Here is an 18,057-nt window from a genome sequence, read left to right on the forward strand (position 1 = left end):
TAAACTTTCAACATTATTAATCTGAGATTCTAGACATTACAAAGCATCACTGTGATAATTTATTCAAATAACTAAATAAAACAAAACCACAATTAACATGAGTTTAACAAGGATGACTTGTAATGTGTAGTGAGAATTTTTCTGAGGTTTGATCTGAGACACTGAAGATTATTCTTTTGCACATCACTTGCCTTACCTCTGGGTAGACTGACAAGAGACTCTGAGTGCACCAGTGAGGACTTTGTAGTAGACAACTAGACAACTAAACTATAGTCATGGCATCCCATGAAAATACTTTTTATTAATCATTGTATTCATTTACATTTCAAATGATATCTCCCTTTCTGTTTATTCCTCCACAAAATGCCCCATCCCATTCCCCTCTCCCCTCTCCTCTTTGCTCCTCCACCCTTTCTTCCACTCCTGCCTCACCTCTCTAGCAGCCCCCTATACTAGGGCATAAAGCCTCTCTAGCCTCCCTCCCCTCTCATTGATGCCAGACAATGCCATCCTCTTCTACATTTGCAGGTGGAACCATGAATCCCTCCATGTATACTCTGGTTGGTAGTTTAGACCCTGAGAGTTCTGGGAGTCCAGTTCTTCCTATGTGTTTGCAACACCCTTTATCTCCTTCAGTTTCTCCTCTATCTCTTCCACTGGGGTCCCGGAGCTCTGTCCAATGGTTGGCTGCATCTGTTTTGGTCAGATCGTGGTAGAACCTCTCAAGGAACAGCCATATCAAGCTCCTGTCATCAAGTGATTTTGGCATCAATAATGGTGTCTGGGTTTGGTGTCTGTAGATGGGATGGATCCCTAGGTGGAGCAGTCTCTGGGATGTCCTTTTCTTCAGTTTCTGTTCTATTTTTTGTCCCTGTCTTTTCTTTGGGCAGAAACATTTCTGGGTTTAAAATTGTGAGATGCTTGGGTGACCACGTCCCTCAACTGTGGGCTGTGCCTGTCTACTGGAGGTGGTCTTTACAGGTTGGATCTCCCAGTTTTTGGATATTTCAGCTAAAATCATTGCCATTGCCTCTCATTTCCCTGGAGTCTGGGACTTTCTCGTGTCTACCCCCCAGTTCCTTAAGAATACTTTACTGATAAAATTATCACATAAAGCTTGTTTCTGGACCAACCAGGAATTCCTATACAATGTAACCTGAGTTAAATGTTACCTGCCTAGCCATTTAGCTGTTATCTCTCTGCTTCTGTAACAACAGCTGCTTTCTGTGTAGTCACAATTTCATACTTTGCCCATAACTGGAGGACAGGGCTCCTACCTACTAATGTACTTGGAACAGTCCCACTAGAGGTTAATAAAGACTCCATTTGACTTATTCCAGCCTCTTGGGAATTTCTTTTCTTCTGAAATCTCTTGTGATTATTGAATAACTCTGATATACATCTAAATAAGTTTTACATTTAACTATTTAGGCATTCTAATATCTATGTGTTTATCTTTCAATAGTTAACAACATTTTTATGGTGTATACTGTTATATACAAATTAAGTTGCTTTTTTAAAAACATGAAAGTAATATTTAAAAATAAAAGCAAATTTTGAATAAGCATATACTTTATGAGCATTATTATTGTAAGATGATGCTCACATTTGAACAATAATAGCCATTGATACTGATGTAATAGTGGTGTTAAAATGAAGTGTCATATACTTTCAAGAAAAGATATAAAGAAGTCTTTATTGATTTTCTTAAGAGTTTATCGATGCTGAAAACTTCACAACTGAAAAGAAATCCAATAAAGTGATTTACTAACATAAGTAGCGTCCAGAAAGAACGATGAAGCAATTTGTCACTAAAATATTGAAGAAATTACTGACAATAAATTACTGAATTAAGTAGAATGACAGGTAACTATAATATAAATTATATAAACCATGCTGAGTACAACAGGGGACGTTAAGCTGCAAGTAGATTTATCACAAGGCAAATGGCCCAATAAACATGTAAAATTCAAAGGAATGTATTCACAATTCGAACCATTCCATTTAAGCTTTAAAAGAAAAGCTTCACAGCTCTAAAACATGTCTCCACACCCAAAAAATTCCAAACACAAAAGCAATGTCTGCGCACACTCATGGTGGTGTTTGCACACTCGTTTTGGTGTGTGTGCTCTCATGGTGGTGTTTGCACACTCGTGGTGGTGTGTGCACACTCATGGTGGTGTGTACACACTCATGGCGGTATGTATGCCTCTTAGTTCTAGTCTAGTGGCATGTACTGTCCTTTCAAACTCTTGAGAACACTACACTTCCAATGGCCAGCTATCACAGCCCAAGAGTTTATGCAAAGTGAAAGATGTGCTACTGAAGCTTTTCACTAAGACTGATAAATATTGTCAGAATTAATGAGGCATTTTATCTAATTATAGCATTTCCAATACAATATTACGGTAAATGATGAAATAAAAAGTTAAATCCTTCTTTAAGAATGGGCCAGCAAGAGGGGTTACCAGATAAAAGTATTTGATACCTACTTTGTGACCTGAGTTTGAGCCTTAGAAACAATGTGATGGGATGTGAAAACCAATTGTTGCAAGTTGTCCTTCCTCTCCAGCATGGATGCTGTGGCACATGTATTTGCAAGTAGATACACTCACTATAAATAAGTGACTAAAAGTAAATAAATTAATGTAATGATACTGTAAGAATTTTAATTGCATGATGTAAGTAATGCCATAAAAAGTTTCTTCAATATAGGAGTTTCTTCGGAAAAAATTTATATTATAGTCAAAAGAAAGGAATTGAAGATAGCGAAAGCTTTGTAATCAAAAGCACAAATAAAAACAAAATCAAAACTTCTTACGTCTGGAGGTAGTATCATGTCCTCACTGTTGAAAGGATAGGACCATGAAGATAGCTGATGTCCTTGTAGGCTGCATCATGAAACCCTGACACCATTGACAGGAAACACAAAAAGATTTTATAACATCAAAAAGGACCTGGGGCAGTGCAGAAAAGATTTTTAACAACTAGAGTGAAGAAGTCTTCAGGTGATTTAAAGATTTGGGAACTTGACACATGTGTAATGAAGAGACTAAGCCAGAGACTGAATAAGAGACAAACACAGCTTAACTGGACAAAAGAAGATTTTATATCCATTTATCGTTTTCCTAGATATTTTCTCTCAAAAACTAGTCTATAGATGACAAGTGCTAAGAAATAGGTTGAGCGAAGATATTTTAGAAGATGGAACTCTCTAGAAATCTGACCAGAATATTAAAATTATACACATATGATTTAACTTACAAAATATTTTACAAGTTAGGCTTCTGCATAAAATTTCAATCTAAATTTATAGTCTCTATAATGTATACCTGATATGTCCCTTATGTGGTGATTAATATTAAATTTTCTGTTTAAAATTATGTTAATGTCGCTTGTACTCTATTGTTCTAATTAAGTATTGCCCTCCAAACTTATATCAACACAAAAGCTTAGAATATAGTCTTACATGAAAGATGATGTTAGCAGATTTAATTGGCTAAGAAGCAAGGTGATATCGACCTGATTTAAGTGGGCCCTAAGTAATTGTTATCATTATGATCCAGCAAAATAGTTTTCAGATGGAGAGACAAGCAGGACGGCGACAACGTGCTATAGAGATGAGTGCAGCAACAGTCACTCTGCTTCCAGCCCAAGAACCCAAGGGCTTCCTGGAATTACCACAAGATTGTAAGATTCAGAGAAAGTTTCATTCCAAAAGCTTGCTGGATGGGTATAACATTATCTTACTTTCAGATGTCTGGCTTCTGGAACTGAGAAATAATTTTTTTAGGCTATTAAGTGTGTAGCACATAATTAAAGCAGCCTTTGTGCATGCATGCACTGTGCATTACAGAGAATCTCACAGTAGGAATTCGATGGGCACTGTAGAGAAATCAAAGTTGGAAAATTGAGACAGATTATGACTCTAATACACTATGTGAACCTACATTGTTGTATAGCTGCTTATGTTACTATAAAATATTCCTTTTCATGAAAGCAGATTCTCAAGTTTCCTTAAATTCTGTCTCCTCCATGCCTAGAGGATTGCTTTGCTAACTGCTCAGACTCATGTCTTCAACTTTGCCCTCTAAGTTGTGTTTTTCTCATTGAGCTTTATAATAAAAATGTCAGTGTCTTCTATCTCAAGAGAAAAATCTGAAAGCAAAACAAAGCAAAACAAAAACCCTTTGATCTCTGGCTGAAGTTGTTACTTACACTATTTCTTTTTCCAGCAAACTTTTGGAATAGATACTCACATTTCCTAACCAGTTTTACTAAGTCCACATTGCAGACTGTCATTCCTTACTCAGATCCTGATGCTCTGTTAAATGTTTATATTGATAATTTTTTTTCTTATACCATGTTAAGAGTTTTCACCATCTACAGTATTTTTCCACTACAGAAGTCAAAATAAGATCAGGTTCCATATTTTCTCAGTTACTAATGAGTGAATAATTGAGAATCCAAACTACTAAGGAAAAAAAAAACCTCTTCATGATCGACAATAGAAAGTCAGAACATTTAAATATATTTTGCTAATAATTGTTTTAATATCAGAGTCAAATCAAATAGCTTAATACTATAAAATAATAGCAAAATGCCAATAAACTTTTTCCAACAAACAAGTTGTTATTCTTAATGGCAATAGGACTGGAAAGCTAGAGTATAAATATTGGAAAATTGCCTTAAGATGTGAGGTTCAATTTAACACCAGTAAGATGTATGGGAACGTAGAGAGCTATCAGTCTTACTGAGAGTGTGAGGAGAATCGGTGTTTACCGACAGTCTGCTCTCAGTAAGCAGAATCAAGTTATGGACACATGTGTTGTATATGAATTCAACTGCATCCCAGGCAAAAACACAGAAATGTGCATGACCAGATAACACACAAGCTGTGAAAAGTACCCCAACTCATCTGGGGTGGTGTGAAGCAACTCTTCTTTTCTTACACTAAGGACACAGTGGTCCTTTTAATCTTATTGAGAGGTAATATAGCATATTATAGAGGATCTTTAATGAATAATATAGAAAATTTTCACTTTTAATGTTTTAATATATGATCTTTCTCTGAGAGTAACTATTTCAGAGCCCCAGCTCCTATTCAAAAGGCAATTGGAACAAATGAACTCAGTGTTTTTGACAGATAATGTGCTAAGTGATTTACAAGTCAAGTTCTAAGAGTATTCCCATCTAAAAGATATAAAAGAAGGAATGATCATAATTTGAAACAAATGACAGGAACAGAGAAAAAATATGAGAAGTGGTATGTGATAAAACGGTAGCAAAATGCAATGAGAAATAGCTCAGTGTGGCAATAGCAGGGAATTATGGCAGAGTGAGAAAGAGAACAGACAGAGGCAAAATAGGAATTTGATTTGTAGGGAGCCATTGACCATTGCTTAATCATCTGATACCAAAGAGCTAGAGGTACAGACAGGAAGAATGAACTGTCTGTGTTTAATCCCACAGTCCTCCCCTCAGTAAGCTGTGAGACACAATTGGAAGAGCTGGATGTGTACATATTTGAGAATCTGGTGTTTATTTATACAGTTTAACATTGGATTTCATAAATTAAATAATACGAAGAATCATTTCATTGTCAAGCCATCTGAATTCTAAGACCTAGTTCAACTATAAATCTAGGCCATTCGATTTGTTGGGTTTGAGAGTGTTTTATGTGAATGTGAATTAAACAAAGGAGTCTCCATGTCTTTAACGGTGTGCCAAGCATTTTCTCACATGGTGAAGTTTAATTATAATATGACCCCATGATTTAGCCGTTATCATCACTGTTCTGAAGATGAGAAAATCAACTGGGCTGAAATTATAATTTGTCCAACAGCAATGAAAACAAGTTGTTGAGCTAAAACCTGATCCCAGAAATCAGGCTACAGTAGGCCAGTACTCTCATGCTGTATAAGAAAAGAACTCTTGATGCACACATCTCTCTTCTTTTGCACAGCTCTTTCTTGTTGACAGAATTGTCATTCACAAATGAAGAGTTTATGAAAATTTCACAAAATGAACCAAGGGGCTTTAATATGAACTCATATGCTTAAATTTATAAATAGAATGAATATGGAACATTTATAAAACAAAACTATGTTTGCATTAATAAACCAAAGTGTACTTTATTTTATCCATTTACAACTCAAGGTTTGTTTTAGAAGTCATTCATGCTTATCTCCATATGGCATTACTTTTAAGCTAACAGGATTAAATTCTATTAATATTAATCTGCCAAAATAAAATTTACATTCATTAAGAATTTGTTAAGTAATTATTATTTCAATCAATAATTTTTCTTACTCATGAAGCATACACTAACTAATGTCAAATATCACTATGATGACTGGCATGTATATATGAAAAAATAAAATGCCTAACTTTTCTCTTTCTTATTCCTCTGGCCACTTGGCTTCTTCCAAAGGGAGTAGAACAGAGAAAATTAATAGCTTTCAAAGGGAACTCAGCGAGCTATGCATTTTCTGTTCAATCATTCAATGGAGTCTGTCAGCAATTATGTAATTTTTTTTTGCATCTGCGATCCATAAAATTCTAGAAGGCCAAGGATGCTCTTGGACACAAAGGCAATGCCCATGAAGTCCCCACCCCCACACAAGAGGATGATATTCATTCTAAAAGGTCACTCTCCTCAATACTGAAGAACTCAAACATGTTTAAATCGATCCATATGTTGTGTTGAAGAAATACTTCACACAGTACTGAAGTTGACATCTTGCTAATGCTAGCATCATAGCCAGCATTAGCGCAATGATAAAGTAGAAAGTCAAATACTTCCTGTCTGATGGCCATGTTCTCAATTAAGGTGAGAGTCTTAGATTTAGAGGCAGGAAAGGAGAATGTATAGGTAGTATCTGGTTTCAAGAAATTGGACTGGAAACATCAGCTTATTTTACACATCAGCAGCAGAAATCAGTTGTTATCCAATGGCGTCTACTGATGAAAATCCACATCCTTCTGATAGATAGAGTACTGAGTTACCTAGACCCAGACATTCACGATGGCTACAATGAATCTTTTGTCATACAGAATAATGCTGTCAATCTTAATTTTATAAGTTTATATAAACTTTCAGCTACTCGCACAACTCTTTACTGCTCATTAAATTTCCCTTGCCTACCTATGCATGAACAGAGCTTAATCTAGGACAAATCCAGCTGGACCTCAGGGCAAACAACTTTTTAAACCATCTAAGTGACTTCTAAGACCCACAGTCAATCAAGCAGATGTTGAGACAGCAAAGGACCCAGTATAGTCTCAGTGCTAATATACAAAAGATTTTCAGGTTAACAAGAGGATCTGACGTGTTCTTTGTTGTCAATTTATAGTCATTGTTCTAGAAATTAGCTTTATTAAATCAAAACATTTCCACTAAAAATGTGTTAATAAATTATAAACCTGACATATGTATTATACATAATTCTGTTGCTGTTGTAATAGTTATATGTTTGAATTTATGTATATATTGCTTAGCAGACTTTGCTTTCTGCTCCAGTAATTTCTCATTTTATGTCATCCCAATATGAAGGCACTTGCAAGGCTACTGGATGTCTTTATTTTTAAAAATTAAAAAAAACAATCCTGTTTTCATTTTTGTATTGTTGTTCACCTGTATACTTGACTGTTGTTTAAGATTAAATAAAATGACCTCAGTTTTATCACAAAGCTACTACTTAAACAGTTGCAGAGTAAAGCAGTTTGTGCACAGTAGATATTCTCATGAAAAGTGTTCAAATAACGTGTAATGTCAGGCATGTCTAGAAATGAAGAAGGCACGCTGAGATGAATCTTACTTACCAAACTCCTTGGGAACGGCTATAGAATAAACGCAATTATGGTCCACACTGTAATTTTTGGGGTAGTTTGGTGATAGCACTGTGCCTTCTGAACCTGTTGAACGGCTTCCACAGGGTGCTGTTGAATAAAAATGATAAAATATTTATGAAAAACATTCAAAAATTTAAAATAGGAATATCTTCTCAGTCTACTCAAAATCAGTTATTAAAATTTAAACTTAACATTTATTTTTCCATGCTTATACAATTCTCTTTAGTGTTAAGTATTTTTTTAAAAAATGAAGGTTTTATAAAACTTTATAAGCTTTGGAATACACTGTCATCTAAAGCAAAGCAATATAGCTATCTTATAACAGTTATTTCTAATCGTAATAATGATGACATCTCATTTATAAACTTGTAAACTTACTGACATCATCGTAAAGAAGAGAAAGCATATAAACACACAGGAGAGCCGTCAGGTTTTGTAATGTTACTCAGATTCTACTGTAATTATGCTGCTGTGAAGGTAATGATTTCCATACATGGACATGAATAGTTTTGCAAATACATTTTCTCACACCAAGCCACCCGTTCTGAAGCTCTGGGTTGCATATGAGATATCCTGCATATCTGATTGTTACCTTACAATTTATACAGTAGTAAAATTACAGTTATGAAGTAACAACGAAATCATTTTGTGGTTGGGGGTCACCGGAACGTGAGGAACTGTAGTAAAGGGTCATAGCATTAGGAAGGTTGACAAGCACTGTCCCAAGCATTGTCTTTCCTCTCCCATCTTTCTCTGTCCTGAAGTCAAACCAGTTCATGGTGCATTGACACTGACCATTTGCTACGTTAGACACAAATTTCCCCAAACGGATGAAGCTGAAAGCGTCTGGTAAATTAATAGAAAGTATTCTTGCCATTTAGAAGACATAAGGTCCGCTAAAATTCAGTGAGAGGATATAATTTGTGGTCTCCTACACAGAGAAACTTTAAGATGCTGTTAAATATTTATATATCCAGGAGAGCTGATATTCTTTTTCTTTTCCATCTTTATTAACTTGGGTATTTCATATTTACATTTCGATTGTTATTCCCTTTCCCGATTTCCGGTTTCCGGGCCAACATCCCCCTAAGCCCTCCCCCTCCCCTTCTATATGGGTGCTCCCCTCCCCATCCTGCTCCCATTACCGCCAACAATCACTTTCACTGGGGGTTCAGTCTTGGCAGGACCAAGGGCTTCCCCTTCCACTGGTGAGAGCTGATATTCTTTTTTTTTTTTTTTTTGGTTCTTTTTTTCGGAGCTGGGGACCAAACCAGGGCCTTGCGCTTCCTAGGCAAGTGCTCTACCACTGAGCTAAATCCCCAACCCCGCTGATATTCTTAATGCAGAAAAACAACTTAGGAAACAATGAATGAGGAAGATCAAAAGCAACTAAAATGAGGACTTAGAAAAAAAAAGAATGGCTTCAAACTGCTAAATGTTACTTGGCAGTTAGTAAAGGAAGACCGAAGTCGGAAACTTTATATTCTGTTATGTGAAGAAGTAATTTTTCCCCCATACCTATGGATTCCTTATGGAATGATTTTTCCAAAATACATACACTGAGAGGCCCTGCCTCCTGTGCCTTTTCCCAGTGACATTCCTAAGTGATGGATCTTTGATAGGAACTTTTCGCTTTCCTCTGCCTGGGATCCCTTCTGCTTACATATATATATATAATCACTGACCATTGAACTCACTGGAAGTCTTTCAAGGTATGTCTTCTCAAGGAAAGGTTATAGGAAGGACTGAAGAAGTCAAAGGGTATTGCAATCCCATAGGAAGAACAACATTATCAAGTAACTAGACCATCCAGAATTCCCAGGGTCTAAACCACCAACCAAAGAGTATACATGAGTTTGTCCATGGCTCCTGCTGCATGTGTTGTAGAGTACAACCTTATCTGGTATCAATGGGAGGGAAGGTACTTGGTCCTGTGGAGGCTTGATGCCCTAGCATAGGGTGATGCTAGAGGGGTGGGTGGGGAGGCGCCCTCTTAGAGGCAAAGGGGAGTGGAAATGGGTTGCAGAGTTTGCCCAGGGGAGACTTGGAAGGGGGACAACATTTGACATGTAAAGAAATAAAATAATTAATAAAAAATTATTTCAACAAGAATCCTAAAAATGCACCAAGACCACTACAAAATATATTCTTTGTCTATTTTTCACCTTATGGGGATCATTTGAACACAAAATCCCAACCATTTTCATTTGTAATACTCTGTTATTTTTATACATATAACCTACTTACACTGCTATTGCTGCTATATTTTCTTCTTCGTCGTCGTCCTCACCTCCCCCCATTAAAATCTTCTCCACAAAGTGCCAGTGTGAAAGTGGTATGTGTCGGGCTGCTGAGATCTTTATACTCAACCTCTATGGTTGCTTGATGGCCTACCTACACCCCCTCCTCTCCATGATCTTTTTCATTTACTGATTCATCTTTGATGAAGATCTCCTCCATATCAGTTCGCACCGACCTTTGTACTCTTTATGGAGTACCTTCTCTGTACCCGTTTATCTCTGGCCTTCTGGACTCTCTTGCTTTTACAGCAAGGACTCCTTAACCATAACATTCTAAGTTATAGAATGCGCATTCTTGAAAATGTCTCTCCCTTCTCATTGCTTACTGCTTTAGTGATTAAGTTTCTAATACTTTTTTATAAAAGTAAATTCATTTATTAATACAAAAGGAAAGGATATGGATTTGTGAAGAAATTTATTTTTCCTCCTCTATTATTATTGGCACTTAATAGCCTGAAGGGTTGGTTTAACTTTACCTATCTATATGTTAAAGATTTTTAAAAACAGGGGGCTTGGAAGACAAGAATGGTCGGGGAAATGTGAACAGTTGCTATCTGGTTCAAGAGATTGTAGAGGTGCACAGAAACTGAGGAGGAAACTTTTTGTATTTTTTTTCAAGAATATGGTTTTCTTTTGCCTATCCTAGGAATTTGGTTGAATCTAAATCTAAAGAAAATTAATCAACTTGTTTGAAAGAGAAATCTTAAGACAGGAAAGTGTTTAGTCTGGTTCTGTGAAGGCAGCTCTAACTATTAAAGCAATCTGAAGCCTACTGCACCACACTTGGACAATAGGAAAAATGCCCACAGAAGATGTATCAGTCTAAGGGACAGACAGGTTACATCTCTAGCTTGCACTACTACATGGTAGTGCTGTCCAAGTGGTCCTAGATTTGTTGAAATTGTTTCAGAGAATAAGTGAAGCCAGGCTATGTGTGGCAGGGTTGACCCTGCAGGTAAGCCAATTAGGCTATTCTGTGAAGCTGTAATAGAAGTTTAAAGAGGATTGTAAAAGACTGAAGACCCCAGGACGATGCCATGGCTGTTAGGGAATCTACAGATATGGGGGAAGTTAATGCAAGAAAGACGCCATGGATGTTATAGGAGGCATGCTACACGAGTGGGGCTGCCTAAGCCCATTGGCATCCAGCCAATTTCATAGCCATCCTGGACAGGAGGCTTTATTATCTAGTGCTTTCTCTACTAGGTTTTGCTGTGGTTCTTCATTACTCTACCCTGATTCTATTCTTCCACTCTGGCATGGGAGTATTTTGTCACACTGAATCTTGGAATTATATAACTACATTTTGATTTTAGAGAGGCTTTTGGTTAAGAAATTCACTAGAGTTTCAGATGAGACAGACTCGTAAATTATTGGAATTTCTAAAGATTGCATAGACTCTTGATGTTTGCATTATAAAATTACTAAGAGACTTGGGTGGCAATGAATAGAAGATTGCTATTACAAGTGATATTTTTTGAGTATGAATTTGTCAAGGGGTAGACTTAGACTGTTAGTCTCAACTATCAACTTGATCATCATTGGATTACTGAAAAGGGAAGACATACTCACTTTGCAGCACCATTCCCTGATCTTGGATCCAGCCGCTAAGCTGAGCATACATGTTCACCCCTCCTTGTTTCCGGACTGAGTATGCCTTGTAACCTACTGTCTGAATCTCCTGCTATTTGCTACTAATCTACCAAGATGGATTTTACCTTGATTTATGAGCCACAACAAAACTTGTTTCTTCCTAAGCTCTTCTTTTTGTCATGGTATTTTATCACAACAGGAATAGAAACTAAGTATGAGGTTTAGGTTTTATCTTTGGAGTTTGCTAAATAATACTTGATTTGTTTTATTAAAATGTGGTCATTCATATAGGTGTCTCAAGAACTGTGGCACTTTGAAAAGTCCATACTTTGTTTCCACTCAAACTTTTAAAAAGCAAAGTAATATTTTCAAAACAGCAAATTTGTATTGACCAGGGTTGTAATAGCTTATTTCGACTATTTTTAATATGCAGTAAAAGCAGATTAAGTAGTTGGAATTTAATAAATCCAGAATGTTCAAGAAATAATAAAATGATGTGATGAAAATATCGAAGAGTCATTGTTTTCTTCAACTTTTGTCCTTGAAATGAGAGTAGTCAGGTATATTTCTCTTTCAATCCTGATAATCTTATTCAGCTGCTAATGCTACTAGCGCAAGAGTGTTTTACGAATGAATGGTGCGCTTCTGGTTTCTGTCTGTGCCCAGAGCTGACGCGGTGCCACAGCTCTCTGTGCCCGGATTCCGCCAGCCAGTAGAGAGCTGGACTCCTTGGAGCGCTGTCACACCTGAGGGCACAGGTGAGACCAGCACTTCTGCTCAGAGGGATCCGCCCAGAGCCCTCAGGACAGAGGAACTGAGGAGCAGTACAGGGCAGGATCCTTCTGATTCATTCTGCACACAGAGCTGCCCTTGTGCCACAGCTCTCCATACCCAGATCTCGCAGGAGAGAGCTGGTCTCACAGGAGGGCTAACCTATGGCTCCAGCCGCATATGTAGAAGAGGATGGTCTTGTCAGGCATCAATGGGAGGAGAGGCCCTTGGTCCTGCCAAGGTTCCATACTCCAGTGTAGGGGAATATCAGGGCTGAGAGATGGGAAGGAGTGAGAGGGTGGGAAGCACCTCATAGAAGCAGGGGGAGAGGTGTTGGAGATTTAGCTCAGTAGTAAAGCGCTTGCCTAACAAGCGCAAGGCCCTGGGCTAGGTCCCCAGCTGAGGGGGGGGGAGAAGCAGGGGGAATCTAGGGGGAAGAAGCAGGTATCTAGGGAGGAAAGGAGGGAAGGAGATAATATTTGATATGTAAATAAAAATATCCAATAAAAGAAAAATACTGTTAGTACACACAAAATGCAGTCAGGATAATAGAGTGAATGAAAAACATAAATTGAAAAAAGAATGAATGATGCATTTTAATTTCTTTCTGATTTCTACAATGTTATAACCTTAAAATCATACTTTGAATACACAGAATAGGAAGTTTATTTTTATATTTGGGAAGTATGAATAAAAATGATGCCTTTTAATTCAGGCTTAGCTCTGTGACTAAGTCATGAGTGCACATGCATCTTCCTACATTTTCTGTGCCTGTCAACTTTGATTTGTTTCATGTGTTGTATTCTGCGTCATGCACATTACAGACTTTGATGGAAATTTTCAGTTATAAACATGAAGGATTTCTGTATGAATATATGGAGATGGCTGATAATTTGATGTCCTATGGTCACTAATTATAGACCCCGTAAACCAGTTCTCAATTTTTCCATCGGTGACCCTTTGGGAGTCAACTATCCTTTCACAGGGGACACCTAAGACCATTGGAAAATAAGGTATTTATATTACTGTTCACAACAGTTCTAAAGTTACATTATGAATTAGCAACAAAATAATTTTAAGGTTGAGGGTCACCACAATATGAGGAACTGTTTTTAAAGGATCACCGAGTTAGGAAGGTTGAGAACCGGTGCTGTAAACATTCCTGGTAATGAGTTCTTTGTTCCTTTTTGTCAACATGATCAAATTCATAGCCAATGAAGCCTAACTTTATGCAGGTTGTGAATAATTGAGAAGTGTGTGATTGTATAGATAAGGGGAGTTTATGGTATCTGATAGAAACCTAGCGTAGTAGATCTGTTTCATGCTTATCCAGTATAAATAGATTACGCTGAGTCATCTAACGTTGGCCTGTAGCATCTCTGCATGTTATTACCTCAACTTCATCATAGTAGTGAACTTGGGAAAAGGGCATCTTTTGCCTTCCTTTGTCTTAACAAATAGAAGATCAAAAGGTACGTGAAGAACTTTCTACTCCTTCTTCAAACAGGAGGATTTATTGACTCATCATTTGAAATGTGATCATAAATGTTACAGAGGTATAAAGTTATATTTGATGGTATGTTATTAGACCCACTGAATCAACTAAGAAGGGCTCACATGGGGTCGCAGACACTAAAGTGGCAAGCATGGGACCTGCATGGGACTGCACTAGGTCCTCTGGTCATTGTGCCATGGCTGTTGTCATCACTGTGTTCTTCTGAGACTCCTAACAGTGGGAGCAGGTGTGTCTCTGACTCCGTTGCCTGCTCTTGGGAACTCTGATTGCTTTGTTCAGCCTCAATATGAGGGCTTTTGCCTTGTCTCATTATTTCTGGTTTTGTACTGTTTAGCTGCTGTCTCTTGCAGGCCTGCTCTTTTCTGAAGAGAAAATAAAAGGGGAGTGGACCTGTGGGGGAGGGTAGGCTGAGGGCAGCTGGGAGGAGTGGAGGGAGGGCAAACTGTGGTTGGGTGCAATGGTATGTGATAAGTCTCTATTTTCACTGTAAATAAGTTACCGTTCTCTGATTAAATATACAAATGAGACAAAGGCACAAAAGCTATGATTTTATATGATATTACAGTTTAGGTAATTCAATGGACGTACTAAAAGGGTGTTTGATGCTGGAAAACTATTTTTTTTAATTATATCTTATAGGACCAGAATTCTCTAGAGCATACTTTGGAAAATGGCACACTGATGTTACTGAGATGTGCCAGCCTGGCAACTGTCCTAATGTTTACGTAGCTAATTATAATTAATCACTACATTGCAGCACTGGAAAATTATGTTTTGTGCATACATACAGAGCCAAATTATTTCAGGGATTTAAAACGTTAACATTCTCTTTCTAAAACAGGCCATTATTCTTACTTCCTTTCCCTGACCCAAGGTCAAGTAAAACACTGATTTGCTGTTTATATGCTGGGGTCATTTATCTTCTTCTCTCTATCTGTTCAACCTTATCTGTTACAATGCAGACTCTCAGCAGTTTCTACATGGCTATTCCAGTCACCAGTGTTCTTACTCCTGCTATTGATTTTTCTGACATACAAGTCTTATCATGATTCACCTATTCTCTAAGAACAGTATAATGTAAAAAAAAAAAGTCTATGTTATGTTAGATAACTATGTAAACTTCAGCTAGCAATGCTAGACTGCAGTGAGATGATGTCTAAAGCACAGAACACAATTCTCTTTAGGAGAAATTATGCTAGGAATATCACCTAAACCCAATTCAAAAGCCAAATAGATCCTCTACTAATCAACCATACACAACATTGGCTTTATTCCCTGTGATTCGAGGTCCATTTTGGCTGTTTCCTTGGTTATTAGACATCACTACAGCTTTTTGTACTGAGGGTTAAAACTCTATGGAAAATAAGCAGCTTTAACCATTTGAGTATAATCAATAGAATAATGTTTAAATATGAGGGCTGTGTAGATTCTGGTTTCTACGGAGAGAACAGCAAATCCAAGCCAATTGAAAGTAATTAATCCACATTAATGTTGTATCCACTGGGATATTCCTCAGTGAGTGTGTATAATGCACAGGCCATTTATATTCCCATTTTAATTACATTTTTGACAAGTATTTTTTCCTCCATCTTTATTAACTTGGGTATTTCTTATTTACATTTCAAATGTTATTCCCTTTCCTGGTTTGGTTTCCAGGCCAATATCCCCCTAAGCCCTCCCCCTCCCCTCCTATATCGCTGTTCCCCTCCCCATCTTCCCCCCATTACCACCCTCCTCCCAACAATCACATTAACTGGGGGTTCAGTCTTGGCAGGACCAATGGCTTCCCCTTCCACTGGTGCTCTTACTAGGATATTCATTGCTACCTATGAGGTTGGAGCCCAGGGTCAGTCCATGTATAGTCTTTGGGTAGTGACTTAGTCCCTGGAAGTTTTGGTTGGTTGGCACTGTTGTTCATATGGGGTCTCGAGCTCCTTCAAGCTCTTTCAGTTCTTTCTCTGATTCCTTCAACAGGGGTCCCGTTCTCAGTTCAGTGGTTTGCTGCTGGCATTCAGCTATGTATTTGCCATATTCTGGCTGTGTGTCTCAGGAGAGGTCTACATCTGGTTCCTGTCAGCCTGCACTTCTTTGCTTCATCCATCTTTTCTTTGGTGACTGTATATGTATGGGCCACATGTGGGGCAGGCTCTGAATGGGTGTTCCTTCTGCCTATGTTCTAAACTTTCCCTCCCTATTCCCTCCCAAGGATATTATTGTTCCATCGCCCCCCCTTTTTTTTTGGTTCTTTTTTTCCGGAGCTGGGGACCGAACCCAGGGCCTTGCGCTTCCTAGGCAAGCGCTCTGCCACTGAGCTAAATCCACAACCCCTATTGTTCCCCTTTTAAAGAAGGAGTGAAGCATTCGCATTTTGGTCACCCTTCTTGAGTTTCATCTGTTCTGTGCATCTAGGGTAATTCGAACATTCGGGCTAATATCTACTGAATACATACCATGTGTGTTTTTCTGTGATTGGGTTACCTCACTCAGGATGATATTTTCCAGTCCCATCCATTTGCCTATGAATTTCATAAAGTCATTGTTTTTGATAGCTGAGTAGTAATCCATTGTGTAGATGTACCACATTTTCTGTATCCATTCCTCTGTTGAAGGGCATCTAGGTTCTTTCCAGCTTCTGACTATTATAAATAAGGTTGCTATGAACATAGTGGAGCTTGTGTCTTTGTTATACGTTGGGGCATCTTTTGGGTATATGCCCACGAGAGGTATAGCAGAGTCCTCAGGTAGTTCAATGCCTAATTTTCTGAGGAAGCTCCAGACTGATTTCCAGAATGGTTGTACCAGTCTGCAATCCCACCAACAATGGAAAAGTGTTCCTCTTTCTCCAAATCCTCGCCAGCATTTGCTGTCACCTGAGTTTTTGATCTTAGCCATTCTCACTAGTGTGAGGTGGAATCTCAGGGTTGTTTTGATTTGCATTTCCCTATGACTAAAGATGTTGAACATTTCTTTAGGTGTTTCTCAGACTTTCGGCATTCCTCATCTGTGAATTCTTTGTTTAGCTCTGAACCCCATTTTTAATAGGGTTATTTGTCTCCCTGCAGTCTAACATCGTGAGATCTTTGTATATTTTGGATATAAGCCCTCTATCAGTTGTAGGATTGGTAAAGATCTTTTCCCAATCTGTTGTTTGCCGTTTTGTCCTAACCACAGTGTCCTTTGCCTTACAGAAGCTTTGCAGTTTTATGAGATCCCATTTGTCAATTCTTGATCTTAGAACATATGCCACTGGTGTTTTGTTCAGGAAATTTCTCCAATGCCCAAGTGTTCGAGATGCTTCCCCACTCTTTCTTCTATTACTTTGAGTCTATCTGGTTTGATGTGGAAGTCCTTGATTCACTTGGACTTAAGCTTTGTACAGGGTGATAAGAATGGATCGATCTGCATTCTTCTACATGCTGACCTCCAGTTGAGCTAGCACCATTTGCTGAAAATACTATCTTTTTTCCATTTGATGGTTTTGGCTTCTTTGTCAAAAATCAAGTGACCACAGGTGTGTGGATTCATTTCTGGGTCTTCAATTCTATTCCACTGGTCTACCTGTCTGTCTCTGTACCAATACCATGCAGTTTTTATCACTATTGCTCTGTAATATTGCTTGAATTAAGGGATAGTGATTCCCCAGGAAGTCTTTTTATTGTTGAGGATAGTTTTAGCTATCCTAGGTTTTTTGTTATTCCAGATGAATTTGCAAATTTTTCTGTCTAACTCTATGAAGAATTGGGTTGGAATTTAGATGGCGATTGTGTTGAATCTGTAGATTGTTTTTGGTAAAATGGCCATTTTTACTATATTAATCCTTGAGAATGGAAGATCTTTCCATCTTCTGAGATTTTCTTCAATTTCTTTCTTCAGAGGCTTGAAATTCTTACCATACAGATCTTATATTTGCTTGGTTAAAGTCACACCGATGTATTTTTTAATATTTGGGACTATTATGAAGGGTGTCCTTTCCCTAATTTCTTTCTCGGCTTGTTTCTCTTTAGTGTAGAGGAAGGCTACTGA

The 18,057-nt window shown here is 37.8% G+C and overlaps 1 protein-coding gene and 1 long non-coding RNA gene across 9 annotated transcripts in view; one reads left to right on the forward strand and one right to left on the reverse strand.

Annotated features, from left to right (window-relative positions):
- Csmd3 (CUB and Sushi multiple domains 3) overlaps positions 1-18,057 on the reverse strand; it is a 1,319,129-nt gene that overhangs the window by 261,554 nt on the left and 1,039,518 nt on the right. For all 7 annotated transcript variants that reach the window (XR_010053386.1, XM_063264433.1, XM_063264432.1 and 4 more), the window contains one exon: positions 7,825-7,941. Coding sequence is in view for 6 of the 7 variants with exons in the window: in XM_063264433.1 (XP_063120503.1) it covers positions 7,825-7,941 (117 nt within the window). In the remaining variant the exon portion in view is untranslated. The remainder of the gene's footprint in view (positions 1-7,824; positions 7,942-18,057) is intronic.
- The window catches only part of LOC120093811 (uncharacterized), a 64,182-nt gene that overhangs the window by 13,033 nt on the left and 33,092 nt on the right, over positions 1-18,057 (forward strand). The gene's annotated exons all lie outside the window — the stretch shown is intronic.

The sequence above is a fragment of the Rattus norvegicus genome, chromosome 7, assembly GCF_036323735.1.
Source record: "Rattus norvegicus strain BN/NHsdMcwi chromosome 7, GRCr8, whole genome shotgun sequence".
NCBI lineage: Eukaryota > Metazoa > Chordata > Mammalia > Rodentia > Muridae > Rattus > Rattus norvegicus.